The 18,923-nt window shown below is 42.6% G+C and overlaps 2 protein-coding genes across 2 annotated transcripts in view; one reads left to right on the top strand and one right to left on the bottom strand.

Moving 5' to 3' along the window:
• The window catches only part of LOC410293 (collectin-11), a 62,373-nt gene that overhangs the window by 22,923 nt on the left and 20,527 nt on the right, over window positions 1-18,923 (top strand). Inside the window, exon 4 of the mRNA XM_006557421.3 lies at window positions 10,112-10,393. Coding sequence (XP_006557484.1) covers window positions 10,112-10,393 — 282 coding nt within the window. The remainder of the gene's footprint in view (window positions 1-10,111; window positions 10,394-18,923) is intronic.
• Window positions 4,053-10,097, bottom strand: LOC100576370 (DNA ligase 1). The gene is made up of 4 exons (XM_026443751.1): window positions 6,542-10,097; window positions 6,192-6,356; window positions 5,793-6,128; window positions 4,053-5,565 (listed from the first exon to the last, which is right to left on the bottom strand). Exons 1-4 carry the CDS (start codon window positions 7,342-7,344, stop codon window positions 5,247-5,249), a joined length of 1,623 nt encoding a protein of 540 aa, XP_026299536.1. The 5' UTR covers window positions 7,345-10,097; the 3' UTR covers window positions 4,053-5,246.

Raw genomic sequence — 18,923 nt, 5'->3', positions numbered from 1 at the left:
TCGAGGAACAACGAAAGGATGGAGAAGAAATAATTGATTCGATCCGATATCGTTTTAAACGAACGCGCGAGAATCTTTTCTTCTATTTATCCATTTATTTAACGGTGGGCCGCGATAATCCTTCCATTGAAATGAAAATCGGTGGATATCTTTTGTGTCTCGCCACCAGACATGGAATAATCCGCATTAGTTTGTCCGTTAAACGAGCAATAACTATTATCAACTATTTTATAACGAACTGCGGGGAAGGAAAGAATTTGCCGATCTTCGACTTCGATATTTATATAATTACGAAAAATTATACATTTTCTGCAAAAAAAAAGAAAAGAAAGAAAGAAATAATAAAATTCCACGCGATCGATAAAACAATTTAATACATGCCGTTAAAATTATACTTTGAATAATAAACAAATTCTCGCTTCACATTTTTTTCTCTCTCTCTCGCATTCCGATATTTAATAATACGAGGGACAAGTTATTACGTCCCAATAAAATATATTATCGTAAAACGTCATTTAATTACCGCTTAATATACCGGTTGTAACTGTAATCCCCCGTATTATTCGTACACTCGAGTGTACGAGTATACAAGATTTGCACGCGCGATACAATGCCTCCCCCACACACGCTTCAACCTGTTCCGTAATCCGACGTAAGATAACTGCCGTCCTATCGAGACCGTCCCTCGAAATCCGATAACCGCGGAGGAAACTCTGAAACCTCAAGATCGTAGCTCGATATCTGGGGTCATCGCAAAGATCCTCGGAATCTTCCAATCCGCCCCCTCGCATTGGCCAAATTCTTCGTATCCGGAATCCGCCAGTCGTCCGATCGCGCCCAAATTCCAAACGCACTCTCTCCCCGACATTCTCTCCTTTCGAATTTTCGAAATGGATCGGATGGAATCGGATGGAATCGGAAAAGGATGAATAATTTATGCTTCGTGCGGAGTGAATGAACGGCAACATCTGTCGCGCGCCACGGAGCTTTGCGTACGCCGCTTAATTGGTAATTAGCTGGCGTATTTAACGGCGAACAATCGGTTATTCTCTTTCCAAATTCGTTTAACGAACGAATCGTTACAAACCAACGCTCTGATTGCGATTTTCCTCGCCCATCCTGCCTCGATCAACCTTTTTCCCTTTCCACATCTATATGTACACATTTTTTCGTTCCCTTGGACGAAGGAGAGTATCTTCTTTGATCAACGTGGAAGAAATGGAACGTGACGGTCGGGGGAGAGGCGGGATATCGCGGCGTGTCGCTCCGCATTTGCATACAATGCGCCGCGATGCGTCGGCCAGACAATGGCGGATCGCGCTCCTTCTTTCTCCCTCCTCCTTCGTAAATCATATCTCGAGATGGATTCGGACCACTGTAAACGGCGCAATCTTATCTCGCTCGGTCACGGAATCGCGTGTCGGCCAATTTTGCAACATAATTGCCGCGACCCTCTTTCGTTTCATTTTCTGCCTACTCTTCTACTTTTCTCTTTCTCTTTGTTGCGCGATCTAAAAAAAAAGAGAAATGGTTTCTCGATGCTTCTAATTTGCTCGCGATAGTTGTCGGCGGTAGTTGCAGGAGGAGCGTAAGAAAAATGAAGCGTCAAGGCGTTAAAAAACGGCGACCGAGAATTTATCACGGTTGTCAACCGTTATCCGTATACACCGTGTATACGCAACTCGATACTCGTGTTGGGCAAAAAAGGGCTGATCGATTGTTTCGGGCAAAGATAAATGATAAAGCGATCGTAGCAGCACGAATTTCTTTTCTTTTTTTCCCCTCTCTCTCTTTTAATGCCACTCTGGAGAAAAATGACGAAACGGGTAATCCCGTACAAAGACGTTCCAATTTACCTCGGACGAGAAAAACGTCCGATCCGATGTGTAATCGTCTTGATTAACGAGGACGCGTCCTTGATTAAATTGGGACCGCGATCGAGAAAAGGCGGGACTCTCGTCGACCATCTTCGAGAGCGCGCGACATTTCGCAATCGTTACATGGAAACGATACCACCTTTTCTTTATCCGACTGTGGAAGGAAACTATGGCGATTCGATTCCTCTTTTCCATTGGAAATTCTCGCAATTGAGAATCCGAGCAGAGAACGAGTGTAAAATTCTTCCAAAGGCGCGCGTAATTTGTAAAAATAACGATATTTTATTCGAACGATCGAATCCCAAGATTGTTTCGCTTCGTTGCGTCATTTTCGTTCCAACTTTTCTGCTCGCGTCTTTCGAGATTCTAGGGAGGACGCTTCTCGACTGCCTCCAATTATCTCGACAGAGAGAGAGAGGGAAAAAGAACTACCAATTAGGAAACACGATTCTCGTTCAGACTGGAACGGCCTTGCCAAGATTGGCGTATTACGCGAGATCGTGACCAGAATTGGAAAAAGGGAGCGATCGTTGAAAGCGATGATTTGCACCGTTTTTAATTGCTACGTGAAATTAACGAGCGCGCGATCGAGAGGATGCTTTCGAAGTAGATACTTTTCGAATTATTGTTTAATTAAATAGCAATAATCTTTCGATCACTTCTTCGACTTGAACTTTTTCCAGAATAAAACCGAAACGAAATTGTAAATTTTCACCAAGATACCTTTAGAATGCTCGATCGAACTTTAACCAAAATTGGAAAAATCTTTCCAATTTTTTACCGCTTCGAAAGAAAATTTCTCTTCAGAATCATCGTCGTTAACGAGTGGTGGAGATTTTCTATTCTTCGTCGATCCAACTATCGCATCGAAATTCTTTCTTATTTGTCGCGTATCCACGATATCCACGAATGCGAAGAATAAAGAAAAGGCAAGTTGGAATTTCATTAGAAGGAAAGGACAAACGGGGAGAGAAATTTGACGGAGAGGAAACGAGTTGAAAGACGAGAGAGGAAAATGAAAAAGTTACGATCTCGGAACTAAACTTGAACGAATAAAATATTAACCAAGTTACGCGTTTACACAATTTTTAGAAAAGTTAAGCAGAATTTCTGCAAGACGCACGAAATCCGTAGAAAATTTCGAGGCAAGAAAAAGAAGGGAAATGGAGCGAGGAGAAAGAAAGAACGGGAAGAAAAATGACGAAGATGGAAAGAAGCTGTTACCAGATTTCTTTCCCCTCCCTCTCTCTCCATTTCGCGAAGAAAAGAAGATCGGAAGATTGCCAAAAAGCGCCCCGCGATCTCCTCTATCGGAGGAACGCAATTTTTAGGGACGGGATAAGTATTAACTGCGATTAATATCTGGATGAAAAGCACTCTTCGTGCAGATCCAACAGAAAAATTTCAGATCGGAGATCTGCCAGCACTCATGCGTTTCCGTCAATTCCGTGGAAGAAAGTAATCATCTTTTCTTCCATGTGAAGAATAAACAGGTTACAAAGTAATTCTCTTCTCTTTCCATTTTCTTGCGCGCAATGATGCAACGAAAGAGTTTATTGTTCGAACGCATCGGTAAACGAGGGGGATCGAAGGCGAGACTCCTTCTCCTCCGAGACCGGTAAGTGCTGACGAAGGGGAAGGAAAGGAAGAGTGAAGGGGAAGTGGAGAGGTACATACGCGCGAATGGGCGAAGGCTCGTTCTTATTTCCGGCGCGGTTCATTGTGCATTGTTCGTAAAATGGAAATGGAGTCGGCGGTAATTTGCGTTTGAACGAGGGACCCCCTCCTTCGCTTCCTTATCCTTCCCGCCTTTTTCACCCCCCACGCCACTTTTCAGCCCGAGAAAGTCGAGGAGAAACGTTTTACGATTACTTACGATTACTCGACCATCCACACGCAGCGAATAATCGAACTAGTCGCGTTTCGAGGATACTATATCGTGATTCCTGTTTTTATTGGATCCTTGGAAAATTTCATGCCACGAAGAATAATAATAAAATTCGTATCGATATCGCGAAAAGTAACTCTGAACATCTTATGTTCGATGATACGAAGGTTAATTTCGGATCCAAATTGTGCTTTTTCGCTGTGGATTCGGTTTAATTTATGGAAACGAGGCTGGATTTATATGAGAAAACTAATCGAAGGAGGATAGAATCAATTTAATGACAGATCGAGATGTAACGATATTTAATCGGAGGTAAACGAGATAAAAAAAAAAAAAAATTTTCCAATTATATTTTACATTTAAAAATGAGATTTGAAAAGGAAATTTTTCTTCGTGATATTACATTTCTTATATTGCATCCGATTTACCGCGAAAAGATAATAATAATCGCAGAGGCGGGAAAAAATTAGTCGAGGAATAAAATTTCTTTCTCTCCCAATATACGAATCGAGTTATTTCTAAGAAACGAGGAGATAAATTATAAATCTTTAATATCCATTTGTTATTGTAATTTCGTTGGTTCCAACAATGATTCGAAGAAACAACTCAATTAGGAGAAAGTTAATATATACGTCCATTACCTGGCAATTTATCGGCATTCCGCTTGTAATATTTTCACGGTTCAAATTTCATCCAAACGTTCGATACCCAATCACGGAATGTATAATAAAGATCTGCAGCTAAAATTTCAATCGCGAAGAAACGATTATTCGCGAGGATCCGCCCAATCTCTCGCCGAGCAATCATTTCATAGGAAAAGAAAGAACTTGTTTCTGTTGCTTGTTTCATCCGTTTCGTTCGACGAGGAGGAAATTCGGCAAGTTTTTTGTTTTAAAAAGTAACAACGGAACAAAGAGGGAAAAGAAATGAAATGAAAATTCAATTTTTCCATTCTCTCTGTATCGAATAAATTTTCCCAAGAAACGTGCGATCAATCGGCGACGAGAGACACGACAGCCGCGCAAAGCTTTAACCACTGTTTACAATTACTCGAGTCTCCTAGCACGTACGCTACGTACTTTTAAGAGTTTACTTTGAATCCTGACCATATTTGCACTGGCGGTATGAATCTCTCTCTCTCTCTCTCTCTCTCTCGCCTCGCATTTCTTCGGTGAAAACAGTCGAAAGCTTGTCTCCAAACATCAAAGACGATCGAATAGCGTTTACTCGCTGCCTCGACGACTTATCTCCAAGAGCTGGTCGTTTCTCCAAACTTTTCTTTTCCGATATCCTCTCTCTTACTCGGTCGAAGACGAGTTGAGAAAGAATCGAGATCGTTTCGAAATTCGGTTAAATATTTCGATAATTGTTGATGATATTCGTCGTTTTTTTATTTGTTCAACAAACATTTGCGAAAGATTTCGAGGATTATTAAATTCGAATTATGCGGTACAAATATTCGGACGAAACTGCGTATTCTTTCACTTGTTTTTACTAGGCGTTATGTATTTCCATCGATGCCTTTCCGGGGTGGGTATGTAGCTAGGGCTCCGGCTGCCTTTGCCCTTTTCGTAGATGAGATTATCCGAAGCTTTCCGGAAGATGAATGTCGAGAGATCCAGACTCGCGAAAACTGTTTTCGAATAAATCGCGTCTGAATTCGACGCTAGTTGATTTATATGGAACTGCATCGAGACCCGTTTCTTTCGAAGGGGGCAACTTCTCACCGCTCGAATTACGTACACGTATTCTGTCTGCGTTGATTTGTTCGCCTGATTTTGCTGATTGATCACGGTAACTCTAAAAAAATGCACGAACAATCGTTTTCAACAAAATTCAAAACTTTCGCAAAGTCTAAACTTTCTCTTCGTGCGATTTTTTTTCTTGCAATATTTGGAAAAGACCATGTATTCGAATTTAAATTCGTATCATCGTGAAACGCATCCTCGATATTTTTTCAGGATATTTTGAAACAAAGGATAGGAGAGAGAGAAAAAGGTTAAACAATTCGTGGGACAACAACGTACTTCCTGTGCCTGATCGATCGTTTCCCCTCCGCATCCTTGAGGCAAGGCGCGTTCACTTTTCTCTCGAGCTCGATATTCGAGTCCGACTTGTAAGCGGTTCCTATCGAGTTGAGAGAGTAGCGGGCAGGGTCGATCGTGGTCACGTCGATATCGTTCCTCGACCGATTTTGCTCTCGCTCGCCGTTGCTATTCTCCAGCTTCGCGATCTGCCGATCGATCCCGACCTTGTCGGACAAATGATAATCCGATTCGTCGTCGGCCCGCTTACGAAGGCTTTCCTCGAGCTCCAGCAAATCTCGGAAAAACGTTTGGCCTTTGCCGCCGAACAGACCTGTTCTGAAACAATTCCGCGTGTTTACCGAAGTTTATCGAACGTTTCCGCGCTCAAATCCGATATACCTGCTGTCCTCGCTCCGCCTTTTCCTCGCCAGCGTGCTCTCCGTGTCCGAGTGAGCCCTCTTCAGCACCGTCTCCTTCTTCCTGTGCCTCTTCAGCTCCATCATTATCATGCGCCGAATTATGGCGTTCAGGTCGTCCTCCTGTTTGCCGTGGCTGGTCGTCGGCCTGCATTTTTCCCAATTTTTATTACTCTTCACGCTCGAATTAGCGTTAAACGAGGAGCAAACTCTTTTTAGAAATTTAATTGATCAATTTTCCGAGGAAAATGAGAAACGTTGTTAGAAATCGTCCTCGTATATCGCTAGAGTGAAATAACAAATAACGAATCGTTTCTATTCCGTCTTACTTACGATCGACTCAAGAAGATGGTGGATTCAGTCGGGTTGCTGTTCTTCAACGTGTCTACGTCTGGAGAGGGTCCAACCGTCTCCTCCTTTTCCTTCCGATCGTCCTCGCATTCCATATCGTTCTTACTCGAACGCGTTGCATCCGTACGATTCGCTTCGACCTCCACCACCTCCGCCTTCTCCTCCTTGCTCTCCTCCTTCTTTATCTCATTCTTCTCCTCCTCCTTCTTTATCTCATTCTTTTCCTCCTCCTTCTTCTCCTTCCTCTCCTTCTTCTCCTTCCTCTCCTTCTTCTCCTTCTTCTCCTTCTTCTCCTTCTTTTCCTTCTTCTCCTCCTTCTCCTCCTTCTCCTTCTCCTCCTCGCGATGGGAGTCGGCGGGCACAGGAATTTTCTCCCTCGAGTCGGCCGTGTTCGTGAGATTTTCGTCGTCCTCGTGCTCCTTCTCCGAGATGCGATCTTTAGAAGGGTGACTTTTCCTCAACACGTTCATCTGAATGCTCAAAAGTTCCTTCGAGCTCGCCCTCAGCACGCCGCTCTCTTCCAAGATGGAAACCAGAAACTTCTCCTCCAGCGACGGATCCACCATCGTCTCCTCCGACTCCACCGTTTTCACGTCCAAATTCCTCTCCGTGGTCAGGCGCTTCCTCCGCCTCTTCCTCGCGTTCCTCGTCTCCTCCTTCGTCCTCGCGGCCCTCGTCGCGCCGCCTTCGTCCTCGTTCTTTCGTTCGCTCGACCCTTCCTTGTCCATCAGCAACGATTTGCTCGGCCCTCTCAACAGTCTCGTCAGATCGTTGCTCGAATCCATCGTTTTCGCATTCTCCGCCTCGATGATCTTCACCGACGATACGGAATCATTACGATTCCCCTTTCCCTTGCAAAAATCCACGATCTTGATCAAACGTTTCAACAAGTAATTCCGCGTCTTCTCCAATGTTTTCGCTACGTTCAAATCGATCCGCGCACCCCTCTGCTCGCTGAAACGCGGATATATATGTATATATATTTTTTTCCTTTCAGAGGAATCGTTTTTCGAAATTAATAATTAACACGTCGATCACATCGTTATACATTTTCAAATTTCGCAATAGGAAAAAGGATGAGGACGAAAGTTAACTCGAACGAAAATCGAATCGAATCGATTCTTTCGCCATTGTTCGATTCGACCCGATTTAATTCGTTTTCCCTCTTTCTTAACGTAACGATATTCGTGATACGACGGAGGGGATGGGGAAAAAAAAAAGATAGGAGTTGTAATCGCGGTTACGAGCTTACGGGATAAAGTTACACTCGGGGAGGCGATTGGCCAAGAATCGTTTCCCGCTGTGGCACAGGACACCGGTGGCGTTCAGATGATTCGAGACGATGTCTTTGAAGCTGGTTCTCGTTTTCACCACCTTGATCGATAACAGCCTCGAAACGGTGGTCGTGATGAGGAAAAGATTCCAAGCGAGGACACCGAGCAGGCAGACGCAAATTAGTGACAATATTGAGCTATCTTGTCCCACGATACTTGACATTTGCATAGTAGATGGGTTACTGGGAATGGTAGCACGCGATCACGAGCACGAAAATTTCTCCATATCAGCCTAAACGTATCGTTTACACATCCTCGTTTCTTGGTTCACCCTTAACACGATTAATTTTCGCCGAAATTTACGCCTCGCGTTGTTAATTTTCCTTCCTACGAGAGATTTAGGTTATCCAAAGATATGAATTTTGCAAATTGATTGCACTTGTTTTCTTCACTGCCCCACCGTCCAATTTTCCGAACTTTGGTTTTCTCGGCGAAACGAAAACGAACCGGGAACGTATTGAAATTCGCAGCTTTTCCGTTATTCGTTCGATCGTAACGTTGCTTCCTAGCGCAAAATTTTACCGACCAGCATTTTTCCATTCCAAATCGGACAACGATTTGGAAAAAAATTTGCTGGAAAAAGTGGCAGATAAAAAAAGTATATATTTAACGCGATATTCGACGAAAGGAGAAACTATAAACGTAACGATTTCAATCTTTTCACTGTTTTTCGATTATTTCATTCTCCTTTTTCGTCGGTATATATTTTTGCACATTTCAACGAAAGGATCTCGCGATAGAGAGCGTAATGTAGTCGGGAGTATAATTTCTGAATCCCCGCATTTTCGACGTAAATATTTTTCCCCTCTCCCTCGGTGAACACGAAAACAAACGAGGAGGAAGACGAATTTTTCGAACACGTTCGATAAATTATAAGATACAATTTTATGCAAATATTTTTGCTCGGATATTAAACGAGGACGTCTTTAGAATTGCAAATGCCTCGTGTTATTAATATTTATGGATCGTGGAATTTAACGATTTCGCGTCAGACGCGATTATCATCGACGACCGTGCGTATTATTATTATTATTATTAATACAAGATTCAATGTCGCGAAGTTCGAGGCCACGACGAGTAATAATTACGTGTCATTTTTCTTTATCGATTCGAAATCGACTCGATCCCCCTTCTTTTTTCTCGTAGAAGAGGAATCCGGACGATATCGAGCTTTTTCTCCTATCCCCGAGTGGCGTGTATCGAGTTCACCCTTTAATCCGCACGCATCGCACGTACACGTTGACGTTGACGGTTGGAGGACGTTGTCGAGCGTCAAACGCATGCCCGCGCTCCGGAGGACTCTCTAATGGAGTGTCCTGCCGGCTCGAGTGGATCCGTTGCATATCATTTACCTTTACGAGCGAACGCGGTTCCGCACTCGGCATAACGCCCATGCCCTCGATCCTGTTTCCTCTTTGTAGTCCATCTCTTTCGTGCAAGTCGCGTGTAAATATTTCTGCCTCGTTAAAATTTCCATCCACAAGTTTCGAATCCTTTCGAATCTATGCCTGTTTCGGATCCCTTCCATCTCGAAACGCTTACGTAAGATCCATACAAAGGTGCATTATTGTTTAAACGACACGAGAGGAGGAAAAGTTGAGATCGAAGTGGAAAGAAAATCTACTGGATCTGGATCGCGACGACACCCGACCATTTTTCACTCGAATTACGTTGGCGAGGATTGGAAGAAAGCGCCGCCGCCACAAAGCGAAACTGCGTCCCCTTCGAAAAGCTGGGAAGAATGGAGGCGAACAGAGGCCGAGGTATTACTCCAGTTTCTCTCAGGGACTCTTAGCGACGTACGTACGTAAAAGTTTCATGCATACGAATGTAACTCTGGAACCGTTTTTGAAATTGAGACGCCGAGAGAAGGAAGAAAAAGAAGAGGAAGAGGAAGAGGAAGAGGAAGAAAATTTCTGTGACGCAAACGTGAAAGAGGAACACGAGAAGAAGCCTCAGCCTAATTACCAAACAAGAGGAGAACACGATTCCTTTTCTTTTTTTTATCTCGTGTATGGCACAACGAAAAAGAAGACGAAATAATAAAATCGAGAAAGGAAAGAGAGAGTAAAGTATCGGGCTGATTATTGGAATAACGTGATCTCTTATCTTACAGGCGGCACGAAAAGGGAAGGAAGAGGGATTGTTTGATAATAATATTTAAAAAAAAGGAAAATGTTAGCCCGATTACCAGAGCAACGTGATTTCTGTCTTACAGGCGGCGCCGAGACAGACGCGGTGCACGCGATCTTGGCCAGATACCTTCAGAGGCGTCTTCAGGGGTCTCAGCTGTCGACGCCTCCGCCGCCGGCGGTCCTCTTCAGTAGCCATAACCAGGCCAGAGTGAGACAAGGTCAGAGGACGACTGGCAATGCATTGCCGAGGAATGCGAGCGAGAAAGAGAGGAGGGGAGGAATGGAGGATTACGAGGATTACGAGGACGACCTTGAGGGCTTCGAGGACAGTGAGAGGAGCAGGACCAGATTCGATTTGTTCGCCGGTAAATCCTTGAGCCTCGAGCCGCATTCTATATTTCCAATATTCGTCTCGTATTTTTACCTTTTCTCAATTCGCGCCTCTTTCCAAGAGGCTTGGAGAGGAAGGAAAATTAGTGAGATAACGCAAGATTCTGTTGTGCGAACAACTTTCGATTATAAAGAATACACGAAATAGAAAGTAGCGCGTTAACACCTGCACGAGAAGAAGAAACTTGGCTTCCAATATACGTATCTAAAATAGAAAGTTGGAGAGCCTTAAATTTTTTCGTCGTGGCAGCAATCTTTCCACCTCCGTTTGTCCATCCTCCGTTCCGAAATAGAGAATATTAAAATCGAAATCATCCCTGGAATTTTGTCTCGAGTTATCGTAAATCGGTGCGTCCGTTTGAATATTGCATAGGCGCGTGATAACTCTTGTACAATTAGCGGGTTTAATCCGGTTATCCCGTTATTTAGCCGGCCATTTCTGTTATTACACGTAAAATACAAGGATGGACGGATTATCGAGCCGGGCCTGTGTGTAACCGTGCAACGAGGATAATCGAATAAAACGAGGGCTAATCGGACAATCGAAGATAACGCGGTGCCACCCGTCCAGACATCCCTCCTATTAATATCCCCCCTTTCTAATCGACCGATTCCCAATTATTATCTCGTCCGTTGTTTCTTTCTTCTTTCGATCCGATTAATTCAAATCGGCGCGTCAATTTTTATCTCTCCTCTTCCATCGAAATAAAAACGACTCGTCTTTAAAAATCGAAATAATTTGTCGACGCGCTACTTGCCGCTTGGAATTTCGGAATATCGATTCGAGAGAGAGAGGGAGGGAGGGGGGGAAAAGATCGATGTCCACCGCCTCGAAATTACCCATCTGCCGTGTGTAATTCGATGACAGGGATAGGAGCGTGCATTGACGTCACGACGACGCCTCGTCGCCCAAACCGTTCTCGAATCGTTGGAAACGCTACTCCTCCGTTTCGAAAACGCGTTCTTTTGTCGACAGAAATCGGAGATTGGAGATGAAAGGGTTGTAAATGTATTCTTATGATTTCTGCTGGTCGAATTTAATTAATTTCGGGCCAATTGTGTATCGATATCGGTTCAACGAGCACGTCAATCGTGATAAAACAATAATACAGTGTTTATCGAATAACCGTGTATGTTCACGTGGCATAATGATAACACAATAATATATATATATACTTGATATAGAATAAATTTACACGTAGCATAATGTCACACGTCGCCGAGTTAATTTATTTTCGTATTGTAATTTGAATTTTTTTTTTTTTTCATAGAGGTAAAATAGAAATTAAAACGTCATTTCCAAATTTTCGAAAACAAAAATACAATTTTAAATACGATCCCTTCGCCAACACGCGCGCCACGTAATCGATGCACAATTTCAATTAATGTTTCTCGTCGGAGCGTTTACTTTTTCAACTCGTTTGGTAAATTTTTAAAACCGAAGAAACTTTACACGGCTAATGCCGTGTAGTCGGCGGTTGCCACGATTCCTATTCAATTTTCACGAAGCTTTCCTTTGAAGTTCTCGACGAAGGCGAACCGCGCACTTTATCGCGGAAAAATGGGAATTGAAACTTGCTCTTTGTCTTTCAAATTTCAAACTCTCGGCAAAGTTCGCGACCATCCACCATGTAAAGACCCGCGTTCCTTCCATTTTCCGCCACGGAAGAGAATTTCATTGCTGGAAAAGATCCCCTCCCAATCGATCACAGCGAATTTCCCTATTGGAAATTCAAATATTTAAAAGCGAATTAAATCGCCAACTCTCTCGTGGAAAACTTCCATCGCTCGAAAAAACCGAGTGATTCGATCGAGTAGGAGTAGAAGAGAGAAACAAGAATTCCGCGCAACGATTGACACGCATAGAAACGTGACGTATCGAATCCTTTTTTTTTTTTTTCTTCTTTTTTAACGAAAACGTTTCTCTGCAATCACCCCCGTCCAACGATTTAAAGTTGGGGGAGCTCGATATTCCGAACGAAAACCCCTGCCGTGCTTTTAATCGAGCGCAAGGGATTTCGATATTCGTCCGATGCTGTATGCGATCCATCCAATCGAACCGGTCACGGGCCGTCGATCGCGTCCAACGACTTGTTGATAACTTTTATTTGTTGCTCGTCGCCGCTCCCTCCCTCGTCCCCTGCCCTCCCAATCGGTTCCACGTTCGTCCAATTAAACGTTCGCGGCCTCGCCCGTAAACTATCCCGTCGCGATTTATCTTTCGACTTTATCGCCATCCCCCCCCTCAATTGCCAAATTGTCCGATCGCGTCCGGCTTTGTTAATACCCGCGGATCGCAGCTTCCACTTTTCTATCGACTCGCATGGCGGAGAGAATCGTTTTTATGGATTCTACGGGAAATAACGCGTAGTCAATTCTAAGGTTATCGTTTTTTAATTTTATAAAGAATAAACGAGGAGGATGGAAACTCGGCGGCGAATCGCAAATTTCTTGGGTACGGTTTCAAAGGAAGTGTGTCAAAAGTGTTTGCGGTGTTTCGTTGGAAAGTTTTCTTTGGCCCGCGGCGGCTCGAAAATTAGCGGATGTGTAGTAGGCGTGTTTGCACGGATTCCAGAGGGGAAAAGTCGCGGAGAACACGCCAACTTTCGAGCACCGTTTAACTTCTACTTTTCGAAACGACTAGTAGGAATCTTTCTCAATTTTTTTTTCTTGTGTATTATCGTTTAAAAATCCACGGGTATAGAGATCAATGGTGGATAAATTCGGTGGAAATTGTACTTTTTCGATAAAGTTGAGCAAACTACGTAGCCGATATTATTGAATATTACATACGTATACGTAATCAAAGTTTCGTATCGAGAACTCGATGCTTGGACTCCACCTAAATCTTAACCATTGTTAGAATTCTAATCTAACTCTGCTAATTATACGGTGGTAACTCGGTGGTAAGTTGGAACACGCGATACTCGATGAATTTACCGTTCCAAGTTAAGTTAGTTGGAATAATTCGGCAATATCTCGTTTAAAAGGAAACTTTAAACGTAATCGATAATTTCGAGATCGATTATTCTCGATTCCTTCGTTTTTCATCGCCGTGAAAATCGAGAGAGATCGATCATCTTTTGCAACAGTTTCTTGTTACGAACGCGTCCGAGATCCGTGCAAATTGTATATTTATAAAGTGACGTTTCACATATAGTTGTTTACTATACGTGATATAATATGTTGAATAATGGAGCGTGAAATTAACGTGGCGTACACGTATTTCGGTTGGATAAATGCGAGAATAGTCGTTTATCTGGATCGATGCGTGGACCGAATGCGTTTTCATTGTCGTTGAAATATATTTCGTTAATTCGTTCGAGCAACGAATAATTAAAGGAAACAACGTAATTTTCCTCGAAAGAGATTCGATAAAATTTTTCGCTTTTCAAAACGTGACATTTTTCGAAACGTAATTCCATTTTAAACACAACTCGACCGATTTTACGTTCGATTTCAATTTTTGATAAAATTCTCTCCATATTTCCTTACTTTCCTCCATTTCTTTCAGATTTCATCTTTTTCAAATTTTCATTCGCGTTCATATCGAACTCCATTTTATACCTTTCAAAGAATATCGTTTGCACTTTTCCTCTTTAACGAATAACACGTATAAATTACCGTAGGAAATTGCATCGATAAATAAAAATGGGAATATATTTATCACGGGGATAGGAAAAAATAACACGCCCTCCAAAACGTATCCCCTATTTTTATATCGTTGCATTACCATTTCGCTAGCCGGTTTTAATTTAGCCCGGCTATATTACCGGCATTCTTCCAAATATTCCAAGTAAATAATTTCACGGAAGATATATCTGCCATAACTGTGGCGGCCATTTCGAAGCCGCGGCGCAATTTCGCGAGTTGGTCGAATTACGTTTAACCATAGAGGCGGAACGGGCACGCCACGGGCAGACCGATCGCGTAAAATAACGATGAAATTGCGAATAGAGCCGATATCTGCTCATCACCTGTCACCTGGCCGATCCACCACCCCCATCGTTTCGTCCTTTTCTCCTCACATTTCCCAGGGATTAATATTATCCGTCCACGCGCTTCCATTTCCCCTTCGTTCCCCAAATAATACCCATTTCGTCTCTCGTTCCGATTTATTTATCACGCAGATCGTAATTTCGCTTCTTCTTCCCTCGAACAACACACGTTCCAGCAATTTAGAAAATTATTTCTTGCGCTTGTTCCTTATTTCGCTGGCAAAATATTTATCCGAATTTTAATTTTCCGAGTTGGATCCAGCGGAACGGAGTTCGAAACAAGATATATGTATAAATAATTCTTTCCGACGTTTACAACACCCAACGGGCCGAATCTCGTGTTCCCTGATAAATAATCGATCCTTGTTGAGAAATGGATGTGACGCGTTGCTAAACCGAGTATCCGTGTCGCGAAGACTTCGCCAGCGGGGCGAATAGGAACGAGAAAACTCGAGATTTCTATCCCGATATCATCGCAGTTCCGTAAATAGGCGATCGTTCCATTTCCCCTTTTTCCTTTCCGAATCTTCGAGAAACCTCTTTCCTCGCCCCGGACTTTTTACCACTTCATTGCGAAAAACTTTTACCTTTCGACGAAATCTCGTCGGTTTTCAGAAAACCTCTCGCCAACTTTTCGTCCCGGATAAAATTATATCGAACTCGCGTTTCGCACTCCCCTTTTTCGAAATAATAATAATAATTGATCTTTGAAAGTTTTTCTTTAACTCGAATATGAAGATCGACTCGACGTTGGTTGCCAACTTTTCGAAGCGAAATAAACAATTCAATCGCCTTGATCAAGGCAGTTGCCAATTTTTAATCACGATTTCTTGTAAACGCTAATTAAACCGTTTCTCCGGCGGAATTTAAACGGTTTAATTAGGGTTACGGTCACAGTTTTGCCTGAAATTAGGGCGCGGTTCGTATTAGCGACAATGTCGCAGAATTGCCGAGGAAAAATCCCTTTTTCCCGCTTCTTTGCATAGATACGATAGATTTTATTGATCGAGATATCTCGAAGTCTCGAAATGCCATTTATAGCGATTTATTTCGCGGACTCAAGTTTGATTTCACGGGGAGCAAAACGAGAAACACGAGGACCAGATCCTCCGTTAATTACGTTTCTTGCGCCGTGGCAACGTGATTCGAGCGGTGTTTGTCGATGGCAAAGACGCCGCTGTCGGACGATAATTCATGCTAAAACGCAACGATCTTGCTTCGCCACCGACTATTCCCTCCTGCGGTGTGCTTCGTTTCGATTTCTCTCTCTTCCACGACGCATCCATTCAATTAAAATGCGTGAAAACTCTTTTCGACTTTCGAAAATCTCGATTGAAATCTCTTTTCTCGAAACTTGTCCTCAGGAATTTTTAAAACCCAAACCCTCTTTCCATGATGATTATGCCAAGTTTCGTTAACTGGAATGGAAAAGTTTGGAGAAGGAGAAAAAGTGGCCGTAAAATCTTCACCCTATATATATATACATATATATACACTTCTCTCGGAGACAAGCAGAAACAGAAAATTTCGTTTGAAAAGTTTTCCACGAATCTGCTCGTTCAAATCTAATAAAGATGTTTCCTTCCTTCGATAAGATTCATATTTTTCCCTTTTTTCGCTCGATTCGTTGTTCCCCGTAAAAGCATTTCTATATTTTCAAGCCAGGCTGCGAGTTTTTCCCCTTCTTTCGCGGTTCGCTTACTTCCGCTCTTTCTCTACCCGGGCAAAGTGTAACCAAACTATGGAAATTTTGTTACGCAACGAGTTTGTTTAGGGTAACGCAGCTCCCTCCTGCATCCCTCCTCCTCCTCCTCTCCCTTTTTCCGAATATATTTCACCGCTTCAGAGATCATTTCATTCCTTCGTCAACAATTTTTCTTCCTCTTTTCTTTCCAATTTTTCTCTGTAATCCTTTTCGATGAATTTTTTCCTTTTCTAAAATCTGCCACGTTTTCTTTATCTTTGTTCGGAAAAAGAAAAGGATTTTGCCACGACTTTCTTTCTTCACTTGATAAACGTAATAGACATCTCTCGTCACGAACGAGTTATTTACACGGCGTTGGAATAAAGGCAACGTTCTCGAAAGGAGGCCTCCCAGGTTACGAGGATCTGCGCGACGTTGATAAGCAGCTGCAGACAGAAGGAGGCATTATCGCGCCATCGTTTTCCAAGTCCACGAGCCTGGATCGAGCCTTCTCGAGTTAACGGCTGCTGCTCGAAAGGATGCATTACGCTTGCTATTCCTCCTCAACTTCTTCCCCGTCAACACCAATCCCACTTTAATTAGAAATTAATCGCTGACCGTTTCGCTTCCGTGTAATTAATTAACTCGACTCTCCGAATCCGTATCGAGATGCTTGTCGAGATTTCGGGTGAGACGAGCTGCTGAAAACCTCGGTCGCTTGTTGCATTCGCAACTGGAATTTCCAATCGATCGTGAAAGCGGCGAACATTTACGTAAGACGACAGGTTTCGTCGTAACCGAACGGCCGCGAGACTATGTAAGTGCTCGATCCGGAGAAACGTATCGCGAAGTGTATCCAGTTCGCTCTGCCAAGGCCGGTCCTCTTTGGAGAAAGCGACTTCCCTCCCTTTTCCCTCGCAAAGCGTCGTCCACGATAGATTATTTCGAATGAACGCGTAGAACGTAAATTATCCGAACGATAACGTCCATTCAAATGCGTCTCGGACTGTATAAAATTCATCGCGAGTAATAACGCGTTTATGATCAATTTTACGAGGAAACGAACGTGCAGTAACCAACGTTTTTACACTTTGTGTTTTACACTTTTTCGGATTCCTTTTCAATATCGTTATTATTATATACGAATATATAAATGTTATATTCAAATATTACACCGCACACTTTTGCGTTACTGTTAACGGAACGATAGCTTGGCATCGACTGAACGTAAAAGTGTTTACATTTCTGTGCAAAAACTATCAACAACGGCGTATCGACGCTCGAATACTTTTGTAACCTGTTAATAGCTCGTGTATACAATAATTATATTATAACTATATAAATCGATGACTTTGAATCGATGTTATGAAAAATTGGAAATATAACTCGCTGTATAAAATATGAATTCGTTAGATGGGACGATGTAATTTTAAAATTCGCTAAAATTTCTCGTGTATTTTTCGACGGAGAAAGTTACCGATCGTTCGATTCCATCGATGTTGACGTTGGGAAAATTTATCTCTCCCGTCTTTCTAAATAGCTTCAAATGTGGCTTAATCCCCTTTCGCGATATGAAACAATTAATATTCTCCAATTTCCCGAGCAAATTTAATCTACCGGACAGAAATAAATGGCCGAGCTTCCTTCGAGTCGAGTCGGTGCTAACCTCGGATCTGGACGCTTTTTAATCAAAGTTAAATATCGGCCGTTTAACGCGCAATTAACATTTATCTTCGAACCAGATTACTTTCCATCGATACTCGATCCGGATAAAAATCGGCCAAGACGTTCCACCATCTTGTCGTGTCCAAGATCGCGAAACGTTCCATTAGTCGTCGATTTGACCGGTTGCTTTAGCGATATTTCATCATCGATAATGACAAGAAACGACTCGTTAATTCGTTGATTATTAAATTGAACGGCGTTTTCAGAGAGCATGGAAACTACTCGCGACACGAAACGTCGATAACTTTAATTAACGATCGATCGACCTTAATTTTCGAGAAAGATGGAAAAGATCGCTACTCTTTCGTCTTGTTTAAATATTTCCGTCGTCTGATATATCGAATAAATTCCGCGTATTTTCGTTCGAGATCCAAGAGACGCTTGAATTTAATGAAGAAGCACTAATCGTTAGAAATAGATGTAAGCACCGCGCTACGTTCAATTATGGCTGCGTGCATCATAATCGTCGTAAATGCTCCGCTTCCACCTTTCCACCGTCTGAGCATCGTTGAAACGTTGAATTATCATTGTTACGAAACAGGGAATGGAAACAATAAATTAATCAGGGTGAGGTAATAACGACGAATTTACTCGGTTGGAAACGTTTATACTCGAGAATCTCTAAATTTTAAATCGCCATTCCGATCTACGTGTATTCCATTTCAAATTTCCCTCCTCCAGTGTCTATGATTCGGTAATTATAAACTCTCTCTAAAAATCTCCTGCTAACGAGAGTTAAACTGCGAATCGAGAAAAACTTTATCTCTCCGCTTGCTCCGACTTACGCATCCCACTTAACGGTAATGAATCCTTTTAAGGATTCTCGAACTCAATTAGCCCAACGATATATATTTCGCCAATCTTACTCGATAATTCCTGCTTTTTTGAATAATCACTTCTTTCCTCTTCTTCTTACCAAATCAAGAGACTCGGTTCTCTCTTTCTTTCTTCTATCGGCGATGGTGATTTTAGAGCGGACCCAAATGTGATTCGTCGAGAGTTAGACAACCTTGAATCGGTGAGCGTGTCCTTGTCAAGATGGCATATTTCTCTTAAATCCTCGACCGACACTTTCGAGAAATTATTTCCTTTTCTACA

Source organism: Apis mellifera, linkage group LG11 (genome assembly GCF_003254395.2).
Source record: "Apis mellifera strain DH4 linkage group LG11, Amel_HAv3.1, whole genome shotgun sequence".
In the NCBI taxonomy this organism is placed as follows: domain Eukaryota; kingdom Metazoa; phylum Arthropoda; class Insecta; order Hymenoptera; family Apidae; genus Apis; species Apis mellifera.
The sequence above is the reverse complement of the archived record's forward strand: the minus strand, read 5'-3'. Positions and strand labels throughout refer to the sequence as shown.

What these genes read in the sequence shown, in the direction of transcription:
- LOC100576370 (XM_026443751.1), bottom strand. Translation starts at nt 7,344, where the DNA reads ATGGATTCGAGCAACGATCTGACGAGACTGTTGAGAGGGCCGAGCAAA. An exon ending in ACCATCTTCTTGAGTCGATC is followed by an intron (nt 6,357 to 6,541) that starts GTAAGTAAGACG and finishes GGAAAAATGCAG; the next exon opens with GCCGACGACCAGCCACGGCA. An exon ending in CGATCGATCAGGCACAGGAA is followed by an intron (nt 5,566 to 5,792) that starts GTACGTTGTTGT and finishes GCATTTTTTTAG; the next exon opens with AGTTACCGTGATCAATCAGC.